Source organism: Gambusia affinis, linkage group LG08 (assembly GCF_019740435.1).
Source record: "Gambusia affinis linkage group LG08, SWU_Gaff_1.0, whole genome shotgun sequence".
NCBI classification, from domain to species: Eukaryota; Metazoa; Chordata; class Actinopteri; order Cyprinodontiformes; family Poeciliidae; genus Gambusia; species Gambusia affinis.
In genome coordinates this window covers 9,280,602-9,302,466 of record NC_057875.1, presented here as the reverse complement: position 1 = coordinate 9,302,466, position 21,865 = coordinate 9,280,602, and the positions used below count along the sequence as shown (strand labels likewise).

At 41.6% G+C, this 21,865-nt stretch overlaps 3 protein-coding genes across 4 annotated transcripts; 2 read left to right on the top strand and 1 right to left on the bottom strand.

Moving 5' to 3' along the window:
• Positions 1-1,160: 1,160 nt before the first annotated feature.
• On the bottom strand, positions 1,161-11,186 carry si:dkey-31c13.1 (uncharacterized protein LOC100002197 homolog). 2 transcript variants are annotated; one of them, XM_044124256.1, is made up of 4 exons: positions 10,895-11,186; positions 2,661-2,771; positions 2,340-2,481; positions 1,161-2,235 (listed from the first exon to the last, which is right to left on the bottom strand). In XM_044124256.1, the coding sequence occupies exons 1-4, from the start codon at positions 10,901-10,903 to the stop codon at positions 1,865-1,867; spliced, it is 633 nt and encodes a 210-aa protein (XP_043980191.1). In that variant the 5' UTR covers positions 10,904-11,186; the 3' UTR covers positions 1,161-1,864. The 2 variants fall into 2 exon arrangements, with proteins under 2 accessions (XP_043980191.1, XP_043980189.1); XM_044124254.1 differs by lacking the exon at positions 10,895-11,186 and adding an exon at positions 3,152-3,285.
• ch25hl1.2 (cholesterol 25-hydroxylase like 1, tandem duplicate 2) lies at positions 3,245-13,833 on the top strand. Its single transcript, XM_044124253.1, has 2 exons — positions 3,245-3,321; positions 12,621-13,833. The coding sequence occupies exons 1-2, from the start codon at positions 3,246-3,248 to the stop codon at positions 13,439-13,441; spliced, it is 897 nt and encodes a 298-aa protein (XP_043980188.1). The 5' UTR covers position 3,245; the 3' UTR covers positions 13,442-13,833.
• An 838-nt stretch (positions 13,834-14,671) lies between these two features.
• Positions 14,672-19,943, top strand: tspan3a (tetraspanin 3a). Its single transcript, XM_044124251.1, has 7 exons — positions 14,672-14,922; positions 16,634-16,825; positions 17,004-17,078; positions 17,542-17,643; positions 17,758-17,904; positions 17,979-18,062; positions 19,190-19,943. Exons 1-7 carry the CDS (start codon positions 14,857-14,859, stop codon positions 19,280-19,282), a joined length of 759 nt encoding a protein of 252 aa, XP_043980186.1. The 5' UTR covers positions 14,672-14,856; the 3' UTR covers positions 19,283-19,943.
• The last annotated feature ends 1,922 nt before the right edge of the window (positions 19,944-21,865 follow it).

Sequence of the window (21,865 nt, the reverse complement as noted above, 5' to 3'; positions counted from 1 at the left end):
CAGATGATTGATAGGTCTGTATAATACTTTGGCACCACATAGTGGAATAAGAATATACAGGGGGTGTACATGAAGACACCCAGTTCTATATTCAGTAGTTTATTAAGAAAGCCTAGCAAATGGACAGATGCTAAAGCTTTTTTAATCTATTGCCCTTTGTTATTACCCTCAGAGTAAAATTCCTGCTAAATATGATAGATAGCTTGTTAGGTCGGCTGCTGTAGCAACATCCCCAAACAGCACTTCATTCTCCATGCTTCACAGTAGGAATGATTTGTATCCCTCTGAAATGCTCTTTTTTTTTATGTCAAACATATTGTCTGCTTTAGTGTCCAAATAATTGACACTTCAACTCATCTGTCCAAGGATTGTTATTCCAGAAGTCCTGGTCTTCCTCCACATACTTTGTGGCAAATCTCAGTCTGGCTTTATGTTCTTCTAACAGAGCAAATTTTCACACCACACATGGAAATTAACCTTGTGTTGAACTCTCTGTACTAAACATGATAAAAGATCATTAAACATAATAAATTATAATATTATTTGCTAAACAAAGCAGTGGTGATTTACTCACTTTTTTTCTCCTAGCCTGGGATTATGAGTAGGGCTTTGAACTGCAAAAAATAAGAAGGAAAATCACAGCCCTTCTTGTTCTGATAAGCTTCAGAAAACATAATCACAGTCTGAACAGGCACTAATACTAATCCTTTAAGTTTTTGAGACACTGAGCAGCTTTTTAAACAATATTACGTAAGTTTGATTGGAAACCCAACTGGGGCTATTACCTTGTTTTAGGGTCTTAAACCTATGCCGAGCTGTCTGGAAACAGGTATAAGTGTGTTCTGACCTGCTCTGTTAAAGGATCATTTCATCAATGCATCAAGTTTAAATGAATGAAAAAAACAACAAAAAAAAACATAATGAAATAAAAACACATTTATTGACACTTTTGGTTATGTCACTAGCCAGATGACTAAAATAGATTTTGAAATAAAGTTTCTGTAATAAGAACAACTTGCCTTTTAAAAAACAGTAAGCACAAGAATTAAAGCTTATATTATTAAAAGAAATCTTTAAAAGCAAACATATTTATAGCTAAACCGAACAACCTTGCTCAAGATTTGCAAAAAAAAAAAAAAAAAAAAAAAAAAAAAAGCTTGCTACAAATTTTACTGGCAAAATTTCAAATGTCCATCTCCAGCAGTCATTAAGTGAAAAATAGGGTTATTTCTGACAAGGTCACCTTGTTGCTTTCAGGGGAAAGCACTCAGTTGTATAAGGTTGCTCAAAGTTGGAGGGAGATAATCTTTAGATTAATTTCCACAGTATTGCAAAGACTAATTTTATGTCTGGTGAACCATTTCTGGGCTGGTTTGGTTCATTATTTATTATTTTAAAAAGACTAAATGACAAATTTATTTAAAATTTCCTAGCATTTTAAAGAGTCCAGTGGCATTTTAAAGAGCTCAGAGTTTATCCTTTGGCAAAAAATAATAGTGCTAAATCAGTCCCTGTCTATAGAACAATTTATTCTAATATTTTCAAAATGCACAGTGCTTTTCCTTTAACTATATGGGAACAAAAAAAATCCAAGATTTTTTTTCCAGAAATGTAAAAGGACCAATTTAACCACTTTGCACAAACTAATATGTTTGTTATTCAAAAGAATCATATTTCTAAGTAGCAAAGTTGCAAAATCTTGCGCTGTAAACACACCTGTGGTAAAACAAGAACGTAAACCAATCTCACAAAATGTGCTCATATGGGGGCATCATACAGACAGGCAGTGGAGTCATTTACTCCCGGTAACAGAAACACCAAACAATCTAAACAAAAGCGAAATAAAAAGCTTTAAAAATCACAGTCAGACTGGAACTGTTAAATTGGGATATTCAAATGGTGAGTTCCTGGTCACTGGCTGCCTGAGCTCCTGAACAATCATGTGTGCAGGCCCCTTGGGGTCCCTCTGTGGCAGAGGGGCTGGACCTTCTGATAAAGCTCTAGAGTTCTTGGCGTCAGGATGAAGAGACTTTCCCTCCATCTTGTTGTTCAGATGAGCTACGTCTTTCAGCAGGTTGCTTAAAACCTGTGAAACCTCCTCAAGCGTATGATAATCTTCAATAGAGTTCAAGCTGTCCAGGAGTTGTTTGGTGAGTTTGACGCATTTCCTTCTCAGATCTGACTTCCTTGCTCGTTTGCATGAGATCATACCAGATTGTGAGGTCGCATCTCCTTCTTCCAGGACAAGAAAGGGAATCACAATTTCTGTATTTCTTTCTAGATAAAACTTTAATCTTGAAAATATTTGTGCAGAATATTATTTTTTAATGCTTTCTTACCATTTCTCCCATCTGCATGTCCTGCATGCTCATTCGAATGTAGGACAGCATATCGTGTTTCCCAAATGACTGGGTCTCTCTCCAGGGCCATTCTCAGCATTTTTGAAGCTGCCTTCTTACTCCTTTCTGCACTGTCCACCACCTAACATGAGAAAATTAAGACAAGGAGGAGGACAAAGAAGAATTCAGCTAAAAATGTACATTTTGAATCGTGTAAACTAGAGAGGGCAATGGGTTATCTGGTTTAACTGTCAGATCGTACAACGAAAACCAAAAATAAATAAATAAACCAGAACTTATCTTTTGTTAGACTACACCAACCTTGAACTTAGGGAATGTTGCAATCTTGCTGATTGATATGGCTGCTGGACATCCCACCTTTTTTGTAGATGGCCGACGGGTTTTCTGGCAGCCAAAGCTGTGGTCTTCTAGCTGTGTAATGTGAAGATATTCTGAACTTAATTCAAAAGCTACCAATTTTTGTACATTGGTAAAGTCTTTTGTTAAACACAAGCCAGTTGATGACAGAATTCCCAGGAGCTGTGCATGCTGCCTTTAGGTACACCTGGGAAACTAGTAGGTTGTAACAATAATAATAATAATAATAATAATAATAATAATAATAATAATAATAATAATAATAATAATAATAATAATAATAATATATTTATATATACATGCTTGTGTAACTTTAGAACCCTCAATAGTATTGGCACTATGCATCATTCTAGATATTGTTTCTTCTGATGTGTTCCTCTGATATGTCTCTTGTTTCAATGCATCAATGCTTTTGTGTGCTGGTCTAAACTTACCATCTTTCTGGCTTTTTCTTCAAAATACTTCCTCTTCTGGGCCACAGCAAGATCTTTGCCTTGATGGCAGACAAGCCTTTTAGAGCCCACAAACATGAAAGGGATTCCAGTGAATTCAATCGGAGGCATCCCAGAACCGCCGGCCCACTGCCAGTGGACCCGGTTCACAGGTAAGGGCTGCCAATCTGTGGATCAGCAATCACAATCATACCGTTTACATGAGCAGCTAATGGGCTTGATTCTTGTTGTGGTGGGATGGTGTTCCACCCTCCCAACTACACACACCAGGTGTAGCGACTGATTGGTGGGCGGGGCAGATAGCTTTAAAGCTGAGCAGTCCGCTGCGAGGTGCGTGTGCCTTGTTTCCTCACTGTATGTTGGCTGCCCAAGTGGCTGGTGTGCTCGATCCACTCATCCAAAATAGTAAGTGCCATTTTTGCCATCTGGGCTGGGATTGTTGTCGGGTTCTGGTGCAATACCTGCCGTGCGTTTCTGCAGCGTTGCGCAGCTGGCGTTGGCGGCTGCAGTTGGAGGTTGGTGCGGCGAGCGGCTTCCATCCAGCCCTCGCCTGCTGATCCGCTCCCTCCCTGGTCGGCTGTGTCACCACATCTGGGTAAGCTACCGGTTTAGAATTTTGTTTATTTTACCTGAATCCAGGGTTAACGAGTTTTCTAATTTAGGATTCTTTCGGAGTTGCAGCGCTTGGACGCTCCTGCTGTCTTGTCTTGCCGGTTTTGTTTGGGCCGCTCTCGACTGAGCCTGCTGACGCTTGGGCTGGCGGAACGAGCGGGGCACGACTCCTCTGGCCCCGCGTGAAAAGACATTAGAAGTCGGACAATGACAATTTGTCCCATCGTTTGCAGTGGTTGTGTTCTTTTCTTTGCCGTTTGTTTTATTATTTAAATTACTAATTTGTTTGCTTTCCTTTGTTTGATTTACTAATTTGTTTTCTTTTGCATTGCATGTTTTGTTTGTTCATTCATTTTGTTGGGAATAACTTAAATTGTCCTTATTTTTGATGCCTTTTCCTTCTAGGGGCTGAGTAGTGGGCCTGAGGCCATGTTTTAAAGGAAAAATGTTTTAATGGAATTTGTTAATAAATCATTGTAGACTACTCCGTGCTCTGGTGCGTCTTGTGTAAAAAGATCAACCCCCTCTGCTGGTCACATTTGGCGCTGTGAGCAGGATGCACCATTGAACACGGACTTGTCTTTGTTTTTTTTGTGTGTGTGTTTAGGGTCTTAGCTGTGTTTTTATTCATGGTGTTGTAAGACAAGACAGCAGTAGCTATCCAAGGAAGACTTAACTGTGGGTTCAGGATTTATTTTCATTGTTTTGTTTTTTTTCTCGTGTTTCCTTTTGGTAGTCTTCCCCTGCAGGTATGGAGGAGGTGGCAGGCCGCCCGGTGGATGGAGTTGGTCAGCAGAATGCGACGATTGGAGGTTCGCTGGGCGCCGCTCCCTCCCCAGCTGTGGCTGGTGGTGTCATGCCTGCTGGCGCTGTAGTTGCTGAGCGGTTGGTGGTTGTGCCCAGGGACCGGCGATGTCCCATGTTCGGTGGTAGGACTGGCATTGGGATTGGTGAGTGGATCGAGGAGGCCCAATCATGTATTCGGGCCCGCCATTTGTCAACGGCAGACCAGGCTTTCTTCCTTTTTGATCATCTAGAGGGGGAGGCAAGGGAGGAAATAAAGTACCGCACCAGTGCAGAGAGGAATGATCCAGCTAAGATCTTGGCTATTTTGAGGGAGTTGTATGGTTGCACCGAGTCCTATGTAACTCTTCAGCATGCATTCTTTTCTAGGAAGCAGCAGGAGGAGGAAACACTGTTGCAGTTTTCCCTAGCATTGATGGCCCTCATGGAACCAGTTAAGCAGAATGCTCCTGATGGGTTGTTGAATGCTGATATTCTGCTGCGTGACCAGTTTGTAGAACATGTGTTGGATAGTGCTCTCCGCCGGGAACTTAAGCAGTATGTTCGGGGTCATCCCACTGCCACCTTGTTGGATGTGCGTGGGGAGGCAATTCGGTGGGAGAGGCAAGGGTTTCCAGGTGGCGCTAGGGAGCGTAGTCACTCTCTCCCTTCTACATATGGGCTGCAGTACGGGGTGTATGGCAGCTCTCGGCTAACTCCACCTACTGCTGCCCGCTCTGAATTTAGTGAGTTAAGGGAACTTCTTAAACAGCAACAAGAACAGATTAATCAACTCACCCAGTGTATTGCTTCTCTCCAGACTTCTTTACCACAGGTGCATCCTCGTCCAGGTTCTGTGGTCTGCCACAGGTGCCAACAGCCAGGTCACTTTGCCAGAGAGTGTGATGGTGAGCGGGTTCATGCTAGGGTTAACTCTGTGGCAAGGCCAGCTAATGTTAACCAGGCGGAAAACTAGCACCCACTGAGCTGTTGAGCCACAACTCAGGTGGGGGAATAGCAGGCTCGCAAACAGCAGCCGTCAAAATTGTTGGCATCCTGCCCAGTCATTGATGTCGTCATGAGTGGTGTCTCTGTTACTTGTTTAGTAGATACAGGTTCCATGGTGTCGACAATCACCGAGAGCTGTTTTCAGGAACATTTTGCATTATTGGGGCATGATAGCCTTCAGTCATGTCACTGGCTGCAGCTTCGGGCAGCCAATGGTCTTTCCATCCCATACATTGGCTACTTAGAGTTGGATGTCACTCTGTGACAAATTGCTTCCTCATTGTGGAATTCTGGTTGTGAAGGACCCCACTAATGTTGGTTCTTCTGTTCCTGGCATTTTGGGAATGAACATAATTAATCGTGTCTACCAAGAACTTTTTGGGGCACATGGAGGCTCTTTCTTTGATTTACCTTCAGTAACACAGTCTCCTGGTCCAGTTGTGGAGGCCCTGCAGCAGTGTCATCAAGCAGCAGCTAAGTCCCCAGCACAGTTGACTGGTGCTGTTAGGGTCCGGGGCCCTCGACCAGTGAGGATAACTGGTGGGGTTATGAAATTTGTAGCTGCAACCTGCCCTGAACAACTTGCTGGTCAGGTTTTATTGTTTGAGCCTCCAGAGTCTGGCTTACCAGCTGGCTTATTAGCCTCTCCATGCCTCATTCAGGCTGTGCACGGCACTGCTTATGTGCCTGTCCTAAATTTTGGAACTACGGATGTTGTACTCTATCCCCGAACTCACCTTGGTTTGTTGAGTCGAACTGAAGTGGTTAGCCTGCCCCGTGATGTGACAGAAATAAGGCCCTGTGCTACAGTTTCTTCCCAGGTTGCCCTTGGTCCAGAACAGAGTTTGCTTGATTCTGTTGATTTGTCTGCACTGACAGAAACTGAACAAAGGCAGGTCCAGTCATTTCTACAGAAGTACAGCTCTGTCTTTTCAGCTCATGAAGGTGACTTGGGGTGCACTAATCTGGTGTCCCATGACATTCCCCTGTTGGATGAGGTCCCGGTCAGGCAGAGGTACCGACGTATCCCTCCCTCAGAGTACGAGGCTGCCAAGTCACACATCAACCAGCTCCTACAGAACCAGGTAATAAGGGAAAGCAGCAGTCCTTATGCCTCTCCCATCGTTCTTGTTAGGAAGAAAGATGGCAGCCTGCGTATGTGTGTGGATTACCGTCAGCTTAACAGTAAGACGAGAAAAGATGCTTTCCCATTGCCTCGCATTGAGGAAAGCCTGGACCATCTTTCTGGGGCCCAGTGGTTTTCCACCCTAGATCTAGCCAGTGGGTACAATCAGGTGCCTGTGTCAGAACAGGACAAGTCAAAAACTGCTTTTTGTACGCCATTTGGACTCTTTGAGTGGAACCGTATGCCCTTCGGGCTTTGTAATGCACCTAGTACCTTTCAGCGTCTTATGCAGAGGATGTTTGGGGACCAGCAGTGCCAGTCTCTTCTTTTGTATTTGGATGACATCATTGTGTTTTCAGGTTCAGTCTCCCAGCACATTGAGCGTCTGGAAACGGTTCTTGCTCGGCTCCAGAGAGAAGGTCTGAAGGTAAAGCTTGAAAAGTGTTCATTTTTCAAGCGACAGGTTAAATACTTGGGGCACCTTATCTCAGATAAAGGTGTAGCTACAGACCCAGCCAAGACTGAAGCAGTGGCTAAATGGCCACGTCCCACACATGTTTCAGAGCTTCGCTCTTTTTTGGGCTTTGCAAGTTATTACAGGCGTTTTGTGGAGGGTTTTGCTAGGCTAGCGGGTCCTCTTCATAGGCTGGTGGCACAACAAGTGGGCACAAAGCCCAGGAAGGGGTCTGGCCAGGCTTTTCAATCTGCTTGGACATCAGAGTGTGAGGAGAGCTTTGAGGCCTTAAAAGTTAAATTAACATCTGCACCAGTGTTGGCATATGCTGATTTTTCACGTCCCTTCATTCTAGAGACTGATGCCAGTCACAGTGGACTTGGGGCAGTACTGTCACAGGAAACAGAGGATGGAGTGAGGCCCATTGCATATGCCAGTCGAGGTCTTAAACCTTCAGAGCGTAACATGGCTAATTATAGCTCTATGAAGTTGGAGTTTCTGGCATTAAAATGGGCCATGACTGAGAAGTTCCGGGAGTATCTCTTGGGCCACCGGTGTATAGTTTACACAGATAACAACCCGTTGAGTTATCTTCAGTCGGCCAAGCTTGGTGCCATGGAGCACCGTTGGGTTGCTCAACTTGCTGCTTTTGATTTCGATATTAAGTATCGTTCTGGACGCAGCAATAATAATGCTGATGCGCTCTCCCGCCAGCCAACATCAGGTGCCAGCCTGGCAGAACTCTTGTCATGTACCTCTGTCCCAGAGGCTCTTCAGTGTGCCCCAATTCCTGCTCCATTGTCAGTAACCCAATCTATGGTGACTGTTTTGCCGTCTCATTCTGTGTCTGATCTTTGTGCTTTGCAGGAAGCTGATCCTCTCCTGAAGGACATTTTGGGTTTTTGGAGGAGGCAGGTTTATCCTACTCCTGAGGAGAGGCAGCGCTTTCCCAAATTATCCTTGGTTCTTTTGAGACAGTGGGGTCGTCTCGTGGCGAGAGATGGTGTGGTGTACCGTCAGGTCCATCGGTCAGATGGTGGTGAGGAGGTCTTACAGCTGGTTTTGCCGTCAGTTCTTAAACCGGATGTTCTGACTCAATTACATCAAGAGCATGGACACCAGGGTGTGGAGCGCACCACAGAGTTGGTACGGCAGCGCTGTTACTGGCCTGGGATGTCTAATGACATCAAAAAGTGGGTACAAGAGTGTCAACGGTGCCAGGTTGCTAAAAATGTACCATCTAGCTCTGGCACTTTCATGAGTCATCTGTTGGCTTCTCGGCCAAACGAGATTGTTGCCATGGATTTTACCATGTTGGAGCCTTCACAAAATGGCCTGGAAAATGTTCTTGTAATTACTGATGTATTTAGTAAGTACACCATTGCTGTTCCAACTCGGGATCAGAAGGCAGCCACTGTTGCCCAGATTTTGCTCACTGAATGGTTCTTTAGATTTGGGATTCCAAGTCGTATTCATTCAGATCAGGGTAGGAGTTTTGAGAGTGCGTTAATTCAGCAGCTCTGTAACCTGTATGGGGTTAAAAAGTCGCGCACTACCCCTTACCACCCAGCTGGAAACGGGCAGTGTGAGCGCTTTAATAGAACACTTCATAACCTGCTGCGCACTTTACCAACATCTAGGAAGCGGGATTGGGCTTCCTGTCTTCCACAAGTACTCTTCTGTTATAACACTACCCCTCATCAGAGCACTGGCGAGTCTCCTTTTTTTCTTATGTTTGGCCGTGAACCTCACCTGCCTGTGGATTTCTTGTTGGGTCGCATTCGGGACCCTGCACCAGGTGAAGTGGTGGACTGGCTGGCTGAGCATCAGACCAGATTAACTATGGCGTTCCGTCATGCTCAGGATCACTTGTTGGCAGCTGCAGGGCGTAGAAAAGAACATCATGATCAGGGCATCCGGGAGGTTCCATTGCAGGAGGGACAGTTGGTTTACCTGCGCGATCATAGTGCTAGAGGTCGCCATAAAATCCAGGACCTCTTTAGCCCGGTTATCTATCAGGTCGTGAGGGCCCCAACAGCTGGAGGGCCGGTTTATACTGTGGCTCCTGTAGGTGATTTGCAGAGAACTCGAAAGGTGCATCGTGACATGCTGAAAGCTCGGGTTGGGCCAGAGCCTACGCCAGTACCCCTGCAGTTAAAACCTACCTTTCCTTCAGGGGGGCTGGATGACTCTATGGAGGATGATTTGTGCTTATTGGTTCCCGATACTTCAGTACCATCCACCTCTGCAGCTCCACAGGTTGCTTCAGGACATGGTCACCCTGCTCAAACTTCTGGGACAGCTCCTCTACCCTTGCGTCGCACTGTTCGTTCCAGGGCTGGTCAGCATACGAATGTCCATCATCTTCCTCGACCTGTGGGTCATACTGCAGGATCTAGTCAGCCAGTCTCCAACTCCCAGTTAGCAGTTTTTCGTCCTTGGTGCTGAGGTTTGTAGATTCATCGTCGGGGCGACGATGCAACACCGGGGGGTAGAATGTGGTGGGATGGTGTTCCACCCTCCCAACTACACACACCAGGTGTAGCGACTGATTGGTGGGCGGGGCAGATAGCTTTAAAGCTGAGCAGTCCGCTGCGAGGTGCGTGTGCCTTGTTTCCTCACTGTATGTTGGCTGCCCAAGTGGCTGGTGTGCTCGATCCACTCATCCAAAATAGTAAGTGCCATTTTTGCCATCTGGGCTGGGATTGTTGTCGGGTTCTGGTGCAATACCTGCCGTGCGTTTCTGCAGCGTTGCGCAGCTGGCGTTGGCGGCTGCAGTTGGAGGTTGGTGCGGCGAGCGGCTTCCATCCAGCCCTCGCCTGCTGATCCGCTCCCTCCCTGGTCGGCTGTGTCACCACATCTGGGTAAGCTACCGGTTTAGAATTTAATTTATTTTACCTGAATCCAGGGTTAACGAAGTTTTCTAATTTAGGATTCTTCGAGTTGCAGCGCTTGGACGCTCCTGCTGTCTTGTCTTGCCGGTTTTGTTTGGGCCGCTCTCGACTGAGCCTGCTGGCGCTTGGGCTGGCGGGAACGCGGGGCCGCGACTCCTCTGGCCCCGCGTGAAAAGACATTAGAAGTCGGACAATGACAATTTGTCCCATCGTTTGCAGTGGTTGTGTTCTTTTCTTTGCCGTTTGTTTTATTATTTAAATTACTAATTTGTTTGCTTTCCTTTGTTTGATTTACTAATTTGTTTTCTTTTGCATTGCATGTTTTGTTTGTTCATTCATTTTGTTGGGAATAACTTAAATTGTCCTTATTTTTGATGCCTTTTCCTTCTAGGGGCTGAGTAGTGGGCCTGAGGCCATGTTTTAAAGGAAAAATGTTTTAATGGAATTTGTTAATAAATCATTGTAGACTACTCCGTGCTCTGGTGCGTCTTGTGTAAAAAGATCAACCCCCTCTGCTGGTCACATTGTCATCAACCATCTAGACACAAACAGCATAATATTTTTTTCTGTTCAGTGTGCTTTTAAAATAGCCTTTTTCAAAGTGGTAATCTACACTTTTCTATCCAGCTATGTTTTTATCCTCAATGTACATTGGTTGGTAAAAATAATCATATATAAACAAACCTTGTTTCTTTAAATATGGCAACTCAAGAATTTTGGCAAAACAACAACAACAACAACAACAACAAAAACAAATACTTAGACCTAACGGAAATAATGTTATTCTTGGCAACATTATTTGTTTGTCTTTACATCTTAAAGTAAGAATACATGTGCCATTTCCATACCTTTGTCATTGTAATGTCGGTCCACAGAAAAAGTGACAAACTTAGTCAGCGACTCCTTCTCCAGTCTTTTAACCAAAGCATCCACGTCTGCAGAGCGTTCAAATTGGCTCGCCATATTTCATATCTGAGTATTTAACCCCCACAGAAATAAATGCGGCGAAATAAGAACACGATAGATCACCTCAAAGCGTCCGTGAATAACATGAGAACCAATAACGGCGTCCCATCCGTCCCGCTGATCCAATATGACTCCCACCTCGTAATGTAAAAATGGATCCGTGCTGGAACCAAAACAAAGCGGTGGCGTGTTGGGAAAGAATTTGGTCCGGAGGTGTCCGTGATAGGATGAATTAACAGTTTGTCGCCCTCTGCAGCAGGGATGTTCAAGGTTTATTTGGCAGTTTTTAATAAGTTTTCTGTATGGTATATTCTGCAAGAATTTAACAAAATATCTAAATATAGTTAAACTGTAATATACAGTTTTCCTGACCAGATAAAAAATAAAAAATAAAAAAAAGAACACTTGAGTCTTGAGTGCAAAAACTAAACCCATGACTGAATTTGAGCATCAGTTATCTTACATCATGGTTTCCAGCTTAGTTTCTCTCATCCCATTTTTTTGTTCACTTGGCATTCTTACTTCAATCTGTGTAAGAAAGAGATTTTAGAATTTTTGGTCTAACAACCCTTAAATGGTCTTGCCACAAAACACATCACTGACTTACTTGTACAGTGTGAACTTCAGGGCTTTGGAAACCTGTTAACGCTGTGTTCCCAGGTTCAGAACAAAAGAAGGTGAGTCAACATTTAGTTCCTGAGCCCTTGACTCTGACACAAACTCCCTGAAAAATTTAAATGTGCAGAAAATGTTGACTTTTTTAAATCTCAAAAACATTTTTATTTAGTCAAAAATAGTTCTCTGACTAAAGAACAATTTGAAAAATGTGTTTATTTTATGTCCTTAATAGCTGTATTTCAATTTCTGCTTCTTTCAAGTATTACTTTCATAGAAAGCTTTATGAGTTTATACAATTGACCCAAGCAGCAGATAACTGTGAAGTAAATATACATTGTGTACATATGTACATGCAGTCTGTAGCTCATGTAGGAACTGAACATCACACTAATAAACCTGTTATTTGTAAAAAGAAAAAAGGGAAAAAAGAGAAAAAAGAAACACAATGACACAAAAAACATTGACACCCAAGAATTGTACAACTTTATGCTGGTTTATAACAAAATAACTCTAAAAGATGTTGATTGTTTGCACAAGAGCCTGTTTTAAATTGAATCTTTAGACTTTACATTTTCCAGAAGCACAGTATGAAGGCATTTTCTTTAGTGTTAGAAAAAAAATCCAGCATATCCTTTAAAAGGTACCTCTCCTTTGTGCCTTGGTTCTTAAATAGTGATACACCACTAAAAGAGATATTGAGAATTTAGTGTTTTGTTTGTTTTGTTTTTTTGTTGTTTTTTTTACAATTTGAAACAATTCTCCATAATGAGTACTACATCTTGTGAACAGTGTGCTTTAAGTTACCAGTTAACCAGGGTGCATGAATAATTTGTCAGATCTGTTTGATACTCGATGCCACCCACACTGAGAGTGGAGCATAGGCAGACACTCGTGGGCTGAAGTGTTCAGCAAAGCTGCTGTGTCTGACTGCAGCTTCTTCAGTCATCAAAGAAACTGCCTCTGATTTGCTCCTAATGATGGCTTTTGCAGATACCACCATGGATATCTGGACAAATTACTTGGGACAAAACTCTCTCCTGCAACCTCTGTGGGACAACCTGAGGCTAAACTACCGGGACTATGTGAGATCTCCACTTTTCCCTATTGTGCTAACCATCTCTTCATATTTCATCTTCTGCCTTGCTTATCTTGTTTGTGACATCATGGGGGATAGATGGCCATGGGTGCAACAGTTCAAGATACAACCTAGCCACCGGCCGACAGCTTCTACATTGCTGCACTGCGCCGGTGTCACCTTGCACAACCATGTGTTTCTCGTGCTCCCTGCTTCAGTGGCTCAGTGGTTATGGAGACCACCGGCGGACCTCCCTGACAAGGCTCCCAAACTGTTAGAGCTGATTGCCGGAGTGATAGGCAACCTCCTTCTCTTTGACTTCCAGTACTTTATTTGGCACCTGCTCCATCACAAGATCCGCTGGCTGTATGTCACCTTTCATGCCATTCACCACAAGTACTCCTCTCCCTTTGCTCTTGCCACCCAGTGTCTGGGTGGCTGGGAGCTGGTCACAGTGGGTTTTTGGACCACTCTAAATCCTGTCATCCTGAAATCTCATCTACTCACCACATGGGCTTTCATGATAGTGCATGTGTATGTTTCGGTGGAGGATCACTGTGGCTATGATTTCCCCTGGTCCACATCTCGTCTGATACCGTTTGGCATGTACGGAGGACCCAGCAAGCATGATGTGCACCATCAGAAACCCAATACTAATTTTGCACCTCACTTCAGTCACTGGGACAGAATATTTGGCACACATGCTGACTTTAGCTTCTGTAATGCTATGAAATAGCATGCATTTGACAGCAGTTGTATTACAGGCTTGTGCTATAGTATGGCTGTGGATGACATTTTTCTTATAAAAACACATAAACAGATGCATAAAGTTAGTGAGCTGCTTTATTGAAAATGCATCAAGTCTTTTCTTGAGTGTGTTTCAATATCCAGTAAGTATGCTTATGTAACAAACTCCAATAAAAGAATTTGTCACCAATATGTGTGGTCTAAATTAATCATGAGTCTAAAATTTGTCAACAGAAATTTAAGATAATTTAAATACAAAATATCATTTTTTTCGACTAGCTTGAATATTGTGTACCAACTTCAATGATTATAATAACAATGACCAGAATAGACAGATTGCTTATCTCTATGCTGGTCATTGATACAGTCTGTGAGGTTTTCCACATTTCTTCATTAGGCCACAAAAAACATTCATCTATGTAACTTATTTGAGAATTATATTATAGACTGATACAAAGTAGTTGTGGAAAGAAACAAAAATAAGACATGCTTTTAAAAAAAACTGAAAAATGTAACATGCATTTGTGGTCAACCTCTCTTGATCAAAATGTTGTCGAGCCACTTTTTGCTGTAAATCCACAGGTGTGTCTAACAGCGTTGCTAGACTCTGAAATATTTACCCATTCATCTTTGAAGAATTGCTCGGCGTCATTTGGATCAGATTGAGACCACTTGTAAACAGTGATTTTCAAGTCTTTCCACAGATTCTCCACTGGATTGATCTCTGGTCTTTGAGCCTCATGTTCTAATACATGAATAATTTTTTTTATTTAGAGTTGTAGTGCTTTAGTTTAGGTAATTTTACTCCTCAGTTTCAAGGCTTTTCCAGCCTTCAACAGATTTTTTCGATTGCTCAGATTGATCATGATTGTTCTCTAACACGGAATGAATTTATAGTACCATTAAGCAACAAAAAGGTGGCCTCTACAAATGATATGGCTTTAGGTGAGCATGCCACACTTTTTTGTATGATTTATACATTATTTTCACTAGTACAAAAATGGCAGGGGGGAAAAAAAAGCAGTATCCATTTGGCCACTAGGTGTCGGCAAAATACATCCTTTTAAATTTTACGCGTCTGTTTTGTCTTACACAAATTTGCGATAAAAATGTTTTTTTGTTGCAAATAATAACCTATCTCGAATATAAGAATTCAGTCACCTGAAGTCATAAAGGTTGGTTTGGTAAATTATTTATTCAGCGCTCGTTGCTTGTGTTCCGGATGTTGGTGGCGCTGTGTCGCCTGTCTGTGTGTCCATGTATGCGCAGAGTTAGGATATGGCTGGCTGGCAGAGAGGGCAGCAGCAGTATCAGTAGCAACAGCAGCAGCAGCAGCAGGAGGGACATGTTTGAGTAAAAACCTTCCTTGTTTTCTCTCAGGAGCAGCTTTAAATCTCCGCATTAATGATGGGACAGTGTGGAATTACGTCCTCGAAGACGGTCCTGGTCTTCCTAAACCTGATCTTTTGGGTAGGTTTGCAGGGTTTTTGATTGTTATTATTATACGTGCGTCACACAAAGTGCACCCCCTCCCACCATTAGCTTAGCTTGTCTGCAGTCAGCTGCCCAACCAGCTTTAACATGTCTGATATCTGTGTTTCACAAAAGATTCACAGAAAGAGTAGCAACAGAAAATAATCCACTTCAAAAATTCAGGTTATGATACTGTATAATTTCCGCTAATTGTTTTTGTATCTGTTAGCTGAGTTTTAGCGTTAAGGAGCCTTTGTTTGCAGTTGTATGACTTTCACGCTTCCTAGGGTTGGGGGGCCCTGTGTAGATAAAAACAGACCAGAGAATGATGCAGCAAAATTGTTTGCTAGTGGTCTAAAAATAGCAAACTCACAAGGCAGGAGAGTTGTGTTAGCTCAAATCAGTGAATAAAACCTAATTTTAATGGTAGGTGCATGTTGAGTTGTTTAAATGACGACAGTTAATTTATTGGGAACAGTAAATTGCTTTTGTAACAGGTAGTGCATGGCTTCATAATGATGTACAAGACGAAATCAGCTGAACCTGTTGAGTCAAAATGATCCAGTTTTTATTGTGTGCATATAAATTAAAATAAAGCAAATATAGAGATAAAAACAATAATTTGACTACATGACCTCAAAATTACTAATGTGCTTTTGATGAATGGATGAGGATAACAAACGAGTAAGTCCAAATGAAAATATGGTAAAAAGAAAAATAAGAACGTAGTAACTTTGGCTATAATTGCTGGCAAAAAATACAATATTGCAACTTCACTGCTTTACAGTGTAGAATAGTTTACTTAAGTTATATTTTAAGACAAATACATCGTCATATATTGATAGCCTTAATTAAACATGGAAAAAATAAAATTGTTCTGATAGCAAAAGCAACAATCCAATATTAAAATTTTTTTCTAATTATCTATCAAGTGTAAATTACAATCTCTGATCTATTGATAGATCTCACTTTCTGTTTTCTGTAATTATTTATATTCTTATGGTTCCAAATTCTTCTTAATCACTTAAAATATTGAAATGTCAATATTGGTTGTTTGGTAATATAAAGAGCAACTCTTGCTGCTTCATTTGGAGCCAATATTTTAAGGGCTTTGTTTTAAAAAAATGGTTGGTTGACAATTTATTTTTCCTTTTGTTATCAGACCAATTTAAGGTTTTATATAAACAAATTTAATCATTATGCTGGTAAAAGTATCCACGCTCGAGAAAAGCAGGTTTTAAGCAGCAGCAGCAAGTTTTTTCCAAACTGGTTTTTCCAGCATTTCCAGTCAGAGAAAACTTCCAGATATGATAATCTAGAAAAAATGCTTTATGTACTGATATATAGCAACAACAATCAAAAAGAGATTGCACAAATTCAATATCCAGAGGAGGCAAGAAAATGTATTGTTTAGGAAGATGACATTAGCTTTCAAGCATAGTGATGAAACTGTAGTGTTTTGGGTTCACTTTAGTGCTTCTGGTCAAGGCAGAATCTGACTATTTAAGTAATATTTACTGAAGATTCATGAATAAAGATGTGTAACACAACTACATTGTCCCTTTTTATTAATAAAAAGATAGTTTATAGAAATCTACATTAATCCTTCAAAAAAACCAGGTGAAACATTTTCAAAGTTGTTTTACATTGTGGTTATTTTTGCCTTGACAGCAGTAAATGTAATGTAACATTTTCCTGTTACCCACAGGCCGCTGCTGGCATCCTTTGTTATGTTGGCGCCTATGTTTTCATCACTTATGATGACTATGATCACTTCTTCGAGGACGTTTACACTCTGATCCCTGCAGTCATCATCATAGCAGTAGGTGCGCTGCTTTTCCTTATTGGACTCATCGGATGCTGCGCCACAGTGAGAGAGAGCTACTGTGGACTTACCACGGTGAATAAACCAGTTCCACTATAATAATGCGTGTTTTATGTCACGTAAAATTCTTTTCTAATTCATTCTGTTTAGTTAAACGTAGAGCCACAAGTAGTGAATAATACATTTGGAAAAAGTAACTTGAAGAATGGTATCTGCTATCCGTGTATCTATAATCTTGAAATCCAATCCACAGTTTGTCGTCATTCTCCTGCTGGTTTTCATGACGGAAGTGGCTGTGGTGGTTCTTGGATACGTTTACAGAGCGAAGGTGAGAAAGAGAATTGGAATTGTCTAATTTGTGACAGATTATCTTTTGTGATAACTCTTAAATTCAACTTCAGATTATTATCGGCAGTTTAGCTAAAGTCCACCTGCTAACAAAATTGCTGACCCATAAAATTGAGAACTGCAGGAAAGGGTGCAGACTACTTGCTATATATGTGATGACTGAGTTGACTAGAAAAACCAGAGGTAATGGATTGTGCACTTTCATCTGTGTGGTTTGACATCACAATATGGACCGGTCTGGTGAGCGCTTGACTCAATTGTGTCTTGGCATTTTCATGTGGACAAAGGTGGGAAAATGTGTGTGTGTGCGTGGGGGTGTGTGTGCACTTAGCCTTATGCAATCCTCCACCTTCTCCAATCAGCCCATGTTTGCTGTGAGGTTGCTAAATATTGTCTTTGTATTTAATAGAGCAATAATGTTTACTCTTCTTAACTGTTTCCAGGTTGAAGATGAAGTCAACACTTCTATCATGAAAGTTTATGATGAGTACAATGGCACAAACAGTAACGCCCAAAGCCGGGCAATTGACTACGTTCAGAGACAGGTACATTAAAGAAACAAAACTTTTATTTGTAAGCCATCCACGATGGCCTTGTGTTGTTTCAGTCGTGCACCTGTTTCCAATTATCATTACTGACTTTGTTGTTTTCATTTTCAGCTTCAGTGCTGTGGCATCCACAATTTCTCAGACTGGCAGCACACACGCTGGTATGAAGAATCGAAAAACAACAGCGTTCCCATCAGTTGCTGCAAAATTGCAGGCTGCACAGGGTCTCTTACTCATCCAGAAGACCTCTACCAAGAAGTAAAAAGGCTTAAATTTTTTTAATAAGGACTTGTAGTTTTGTATGTTTGAACATAACTTGTGTGTGTTTGTAGGGTTGTGAAGCTCTGGTAGTGAAGAAGTTACAGGAGATTATGATGTATGTCATCTGGACTGCGCTGACGTTTGCTACTATCCAGGTAATTCACTCATATTTTGGTACCGTTTGTTTCATTACATTTTTAATGCGTCAGCCAAATGATGTAAAATCTGCCATAAATCTGTAATAGATTTATGTAATTATGGTTTTAATTAAGATTCAGTGTTTTCATCTAACAGTTTCTGAACACATTTGGACATTCAATTTAATAGAACCAAACACAAACCAAAGTAAAGACCTATTAAAAGTATTTGTAAAACATATATCTAAAAATTGCAATAGTTGGAAAGGAATAAATTAAGATGCCCTTATTTGAAATTGCTGACAAAATCCAAAGAACTGTCTGTGGCCTTGAGAGAGAAGATTAGCAGCGTTTGAATCTAATGAGGAATGTGGAGGTTCAAAAGAATTTAAAGTCATTCTCCAGAAATGCTTAGATTTCCACATGATTAAAGATTTTTCTTCTTCATGTGCCTTTTTCTTTTCTTTCTTCCATATGCCCTTATGTCCTTCCTTGTGTTCTACCAGCCTTTGTCCTTCTCTTCTACCCTCCTTACTTTGGCCTCTCCTTCCTTCTCTTCTGCTTTTCTTGTCCTAATTTTGTCCCTTTTGTCCATCCCTTCTCTTTCTCCATTTTTGTAGTTTCCCTTTTTTTTTTTGTTAAAATTTGTATTAGAAACAACATGAAGAAAATGCTTCTCCTCTGTTCTCAAAGAGTGATATAATCTTTCACAATCCTTTTTTCAGTTTGTTATATTAATCTAGACAGCATACCCAGCATACATAATATCCAGTATAATCACAATACTTAGTATTGTGATTATCCAATATCTGGTATCTAGTATTCCTTTCTCTTTATTTCCCTTTTTCCACTTCCTTCCTCCCCTTCTCATTTCTCCTCCTCCCACCTTCCTCCCTTTCTTAGAAAAATGGGGAAGAAGAAGGAAAAAATAAACTAATATCATATTGAAACAACTTTTCAGAACCATAAAGTTTCCCGATATTAAGTATTTCAATTGTAGAAACAGCTGCCCTAAAATCATAGTGGGACTTAGTATTTAATGTAATAAATTGAATGTAAAGAACTAATAAAAAAATAAAAAAAACTGGAATAGTATGGAATATATCAGACGTTAAAAGTGTGGGAATGTTTGTTTATCTTTCCAGATGTTGGGGATGCTGTGTGCTTGTGTCGTGCTTTGCCGCAGAAGCAGAGATCCTGCCTATGAGCTTCTCATCACTGGGGGTACCATAGCGTAAAAAGTGAAACTTTTCTCAATTTTTCTGAATATGTCATTGGTGAGAGGATGCAAAACCTGTGATCATGCTTATCTTTATACACTAAATACAAGTAAATGTATGTTAAAGTTAATTTTTCCCCAAAAACCATTTGGTCCATTTTATTTAATTCTTCTGAGAATTACACATAATACTTCTCCTTTTCTGTGGGGTCTGAGGTTTGTGTATATTTTCACCCAAAACTAATTTTGAAAACACGAGTTATATATAAACAGGAGAGTTTCCTTATTGTGGTTTGCATTATTTATATTTTTGAACCTATTATGTACTTGAATGACAGAGGGAGATTTCTATTTTACTCCTGCTTTCTGAGGATGCCTAATACTCTATTTTAAATTTTAACGGCATAAAAAATGGACACCACCATCTACTGATTCAGCAGCATGGTTTTGTGTGCAAGTTCTTACAGAACTGGCTTTAACTTATATGAGCTTTATTTTGGGAAATAAATGTATTTAACCTTTGATGTATTAATTGCTTTTCAGATAGATTTGTTTTTCTCTCATATCTGTTTGTTTGTCCCAGGTACTCTATTACAATATGGTTTATTCATATTGTTTCATGTAGCAATGATGAGACTTAAGAATGTAAATAATGTGTTTAAGTAAAAGTTTAAAACAAATGATATCTCTTTCTGGTTTGTTCAGACATCTGCTTTATTCTTTTTCTTACGCAATTTTTCTCTGTCAAGATTTTGGCGTTTTCCTGTTATATCATTTTCTAAAATTCTCAGCTTGGGGACATATGCTTGGGCATATGTTCCCAAGCTACTTGTAAGATGCTCAGTTCAAAATAATATTATGTAAAATTAAATTCAAACTGTAGATTCAATGATTTCTTCAGGATGCAACGGAGATGATATGGCCATTTCCAGATATGGAAAAGACCACATCTTTTTACTGTAACTTTTAAAAATTAAGCTATTATCTTTTAAAGTTAACAGATTGTGCCATTTTTCCATCCATGCATTTTCTCCATGTCCTCCCCCGGAACGTGTTCGAAGTTCTGCCAGAGATGGAAGTTAAACTCCGTCTCACAGGGGATTCCGCCAGACATTCCCAGCAGAGCCTCACAACACGATTGAGCCTGCCTGGTCTGACCAGCATCCTCCCCCACCACTGGAGCCAACTGAAACTATGACAAAGTCGATCATCGAACTGCGGCCTAGGGTGTCCTGGTGCCAAGTGCACATATGGACACCCTTATGCTTGAACATGGTGTTTGTTATGGATAATCCATGACAAGCACAGAAGTCCAACAACAGAACACCACTCGAGTTCAGATCGGGGGGCCGTTCCTCCCAACCACTGTCATTACCCACGTGAGCGTTGAAGTCCCCCAGCAGAACAAGGGAGTCCCCCGGAGGGGGCCCCCTCCAGTACCTCCTCTAAGGACTCCAAGAAGGGTGGGTAATCTGAACTTTCATTCGGCCCATAAGCACAAACAACAGTCAGATCCCGTCCCCCGACCCGTAAGCAGAGGGAGGCTACCCTCTCGTTCACCGGGGTAAACCCCAACGAACAGACGCCGAGATCGGGAGCAACAAGTATGCCCAGTCCTGCTTTATGCCCGTCACCGTGGGCAACTCCAAAGTGGAAACATGTCCAGCCCCTCTCAAGGAGACTGGTTCCAGAACCAGAGCCATGCGTCGAGGTGAGACCGACTATTTCTAGCTGGAACCGCTCAACCTCACACACTAGCTTCATCTCCTTCCCTACCAGAGGTGACATTCCATGTCCCAAGAGCCAGTTTAGGCGTCACCCATCACACACTGCACCTGACCTCTTTGGCCCCTCTCAGGTGGTGGGCCCATAGGAGGGGGGACACATGTCTCCTCTTTGGGCTGAGCCCGGCTGGGCTCAATGGGTAAAGGCCCGGCCACCAGGCAATCGCCATTGTGCCCCTCCCTCCAGGGCTGGCTCCAGAGTGGGGCTCCGGTGACCCTCGTCCGGGCAAGGGAACACCAAATCCAATGTTTTTGTTCATCAATGGGGTCTTTGGCTGCGCTTTGTCTGGTCCCTCACCCAGGACCTGTCTGCCTTGGTTGACCCTATCAGAGACCTAAAACCCCAGATACCGTAGCTCCTAGTATCATTGGAGCACTCAAACCCCTCCACCATGATAAAGTGGCACCCTAAGGAGAGGTTTACTTAATGTATGATGCACAAATGAAATCAAATGACAAAAAAATTGCTGCTTCCATGGGATTTAATTGGAAAGTAGTCGGCAACTGACACCAATGAAACGCGGTTGATTTATTGATCATCTCAATAAATTAAAGAGATTTCTTTGGTTGACCCATCTGATGCACAAAGTTAAGTGTTCATCCAATGCTAGGACGGACAGAAATCTTCAATCAGTTTTTCTGGGAACAGTTAAAATGCCATTTCCAAACAATTTAAGATAAATTTTTCTGCAGCTAAACTTTGCTGCCTTATACAATATTGTTTCGACCTGTTTAGCTCTGGTCAACATCTACAGTTATATCAATAAAATTAGAGTTGAGCAAATTCACCCTAGGGTTAACAATTCTCAGAGAAATTG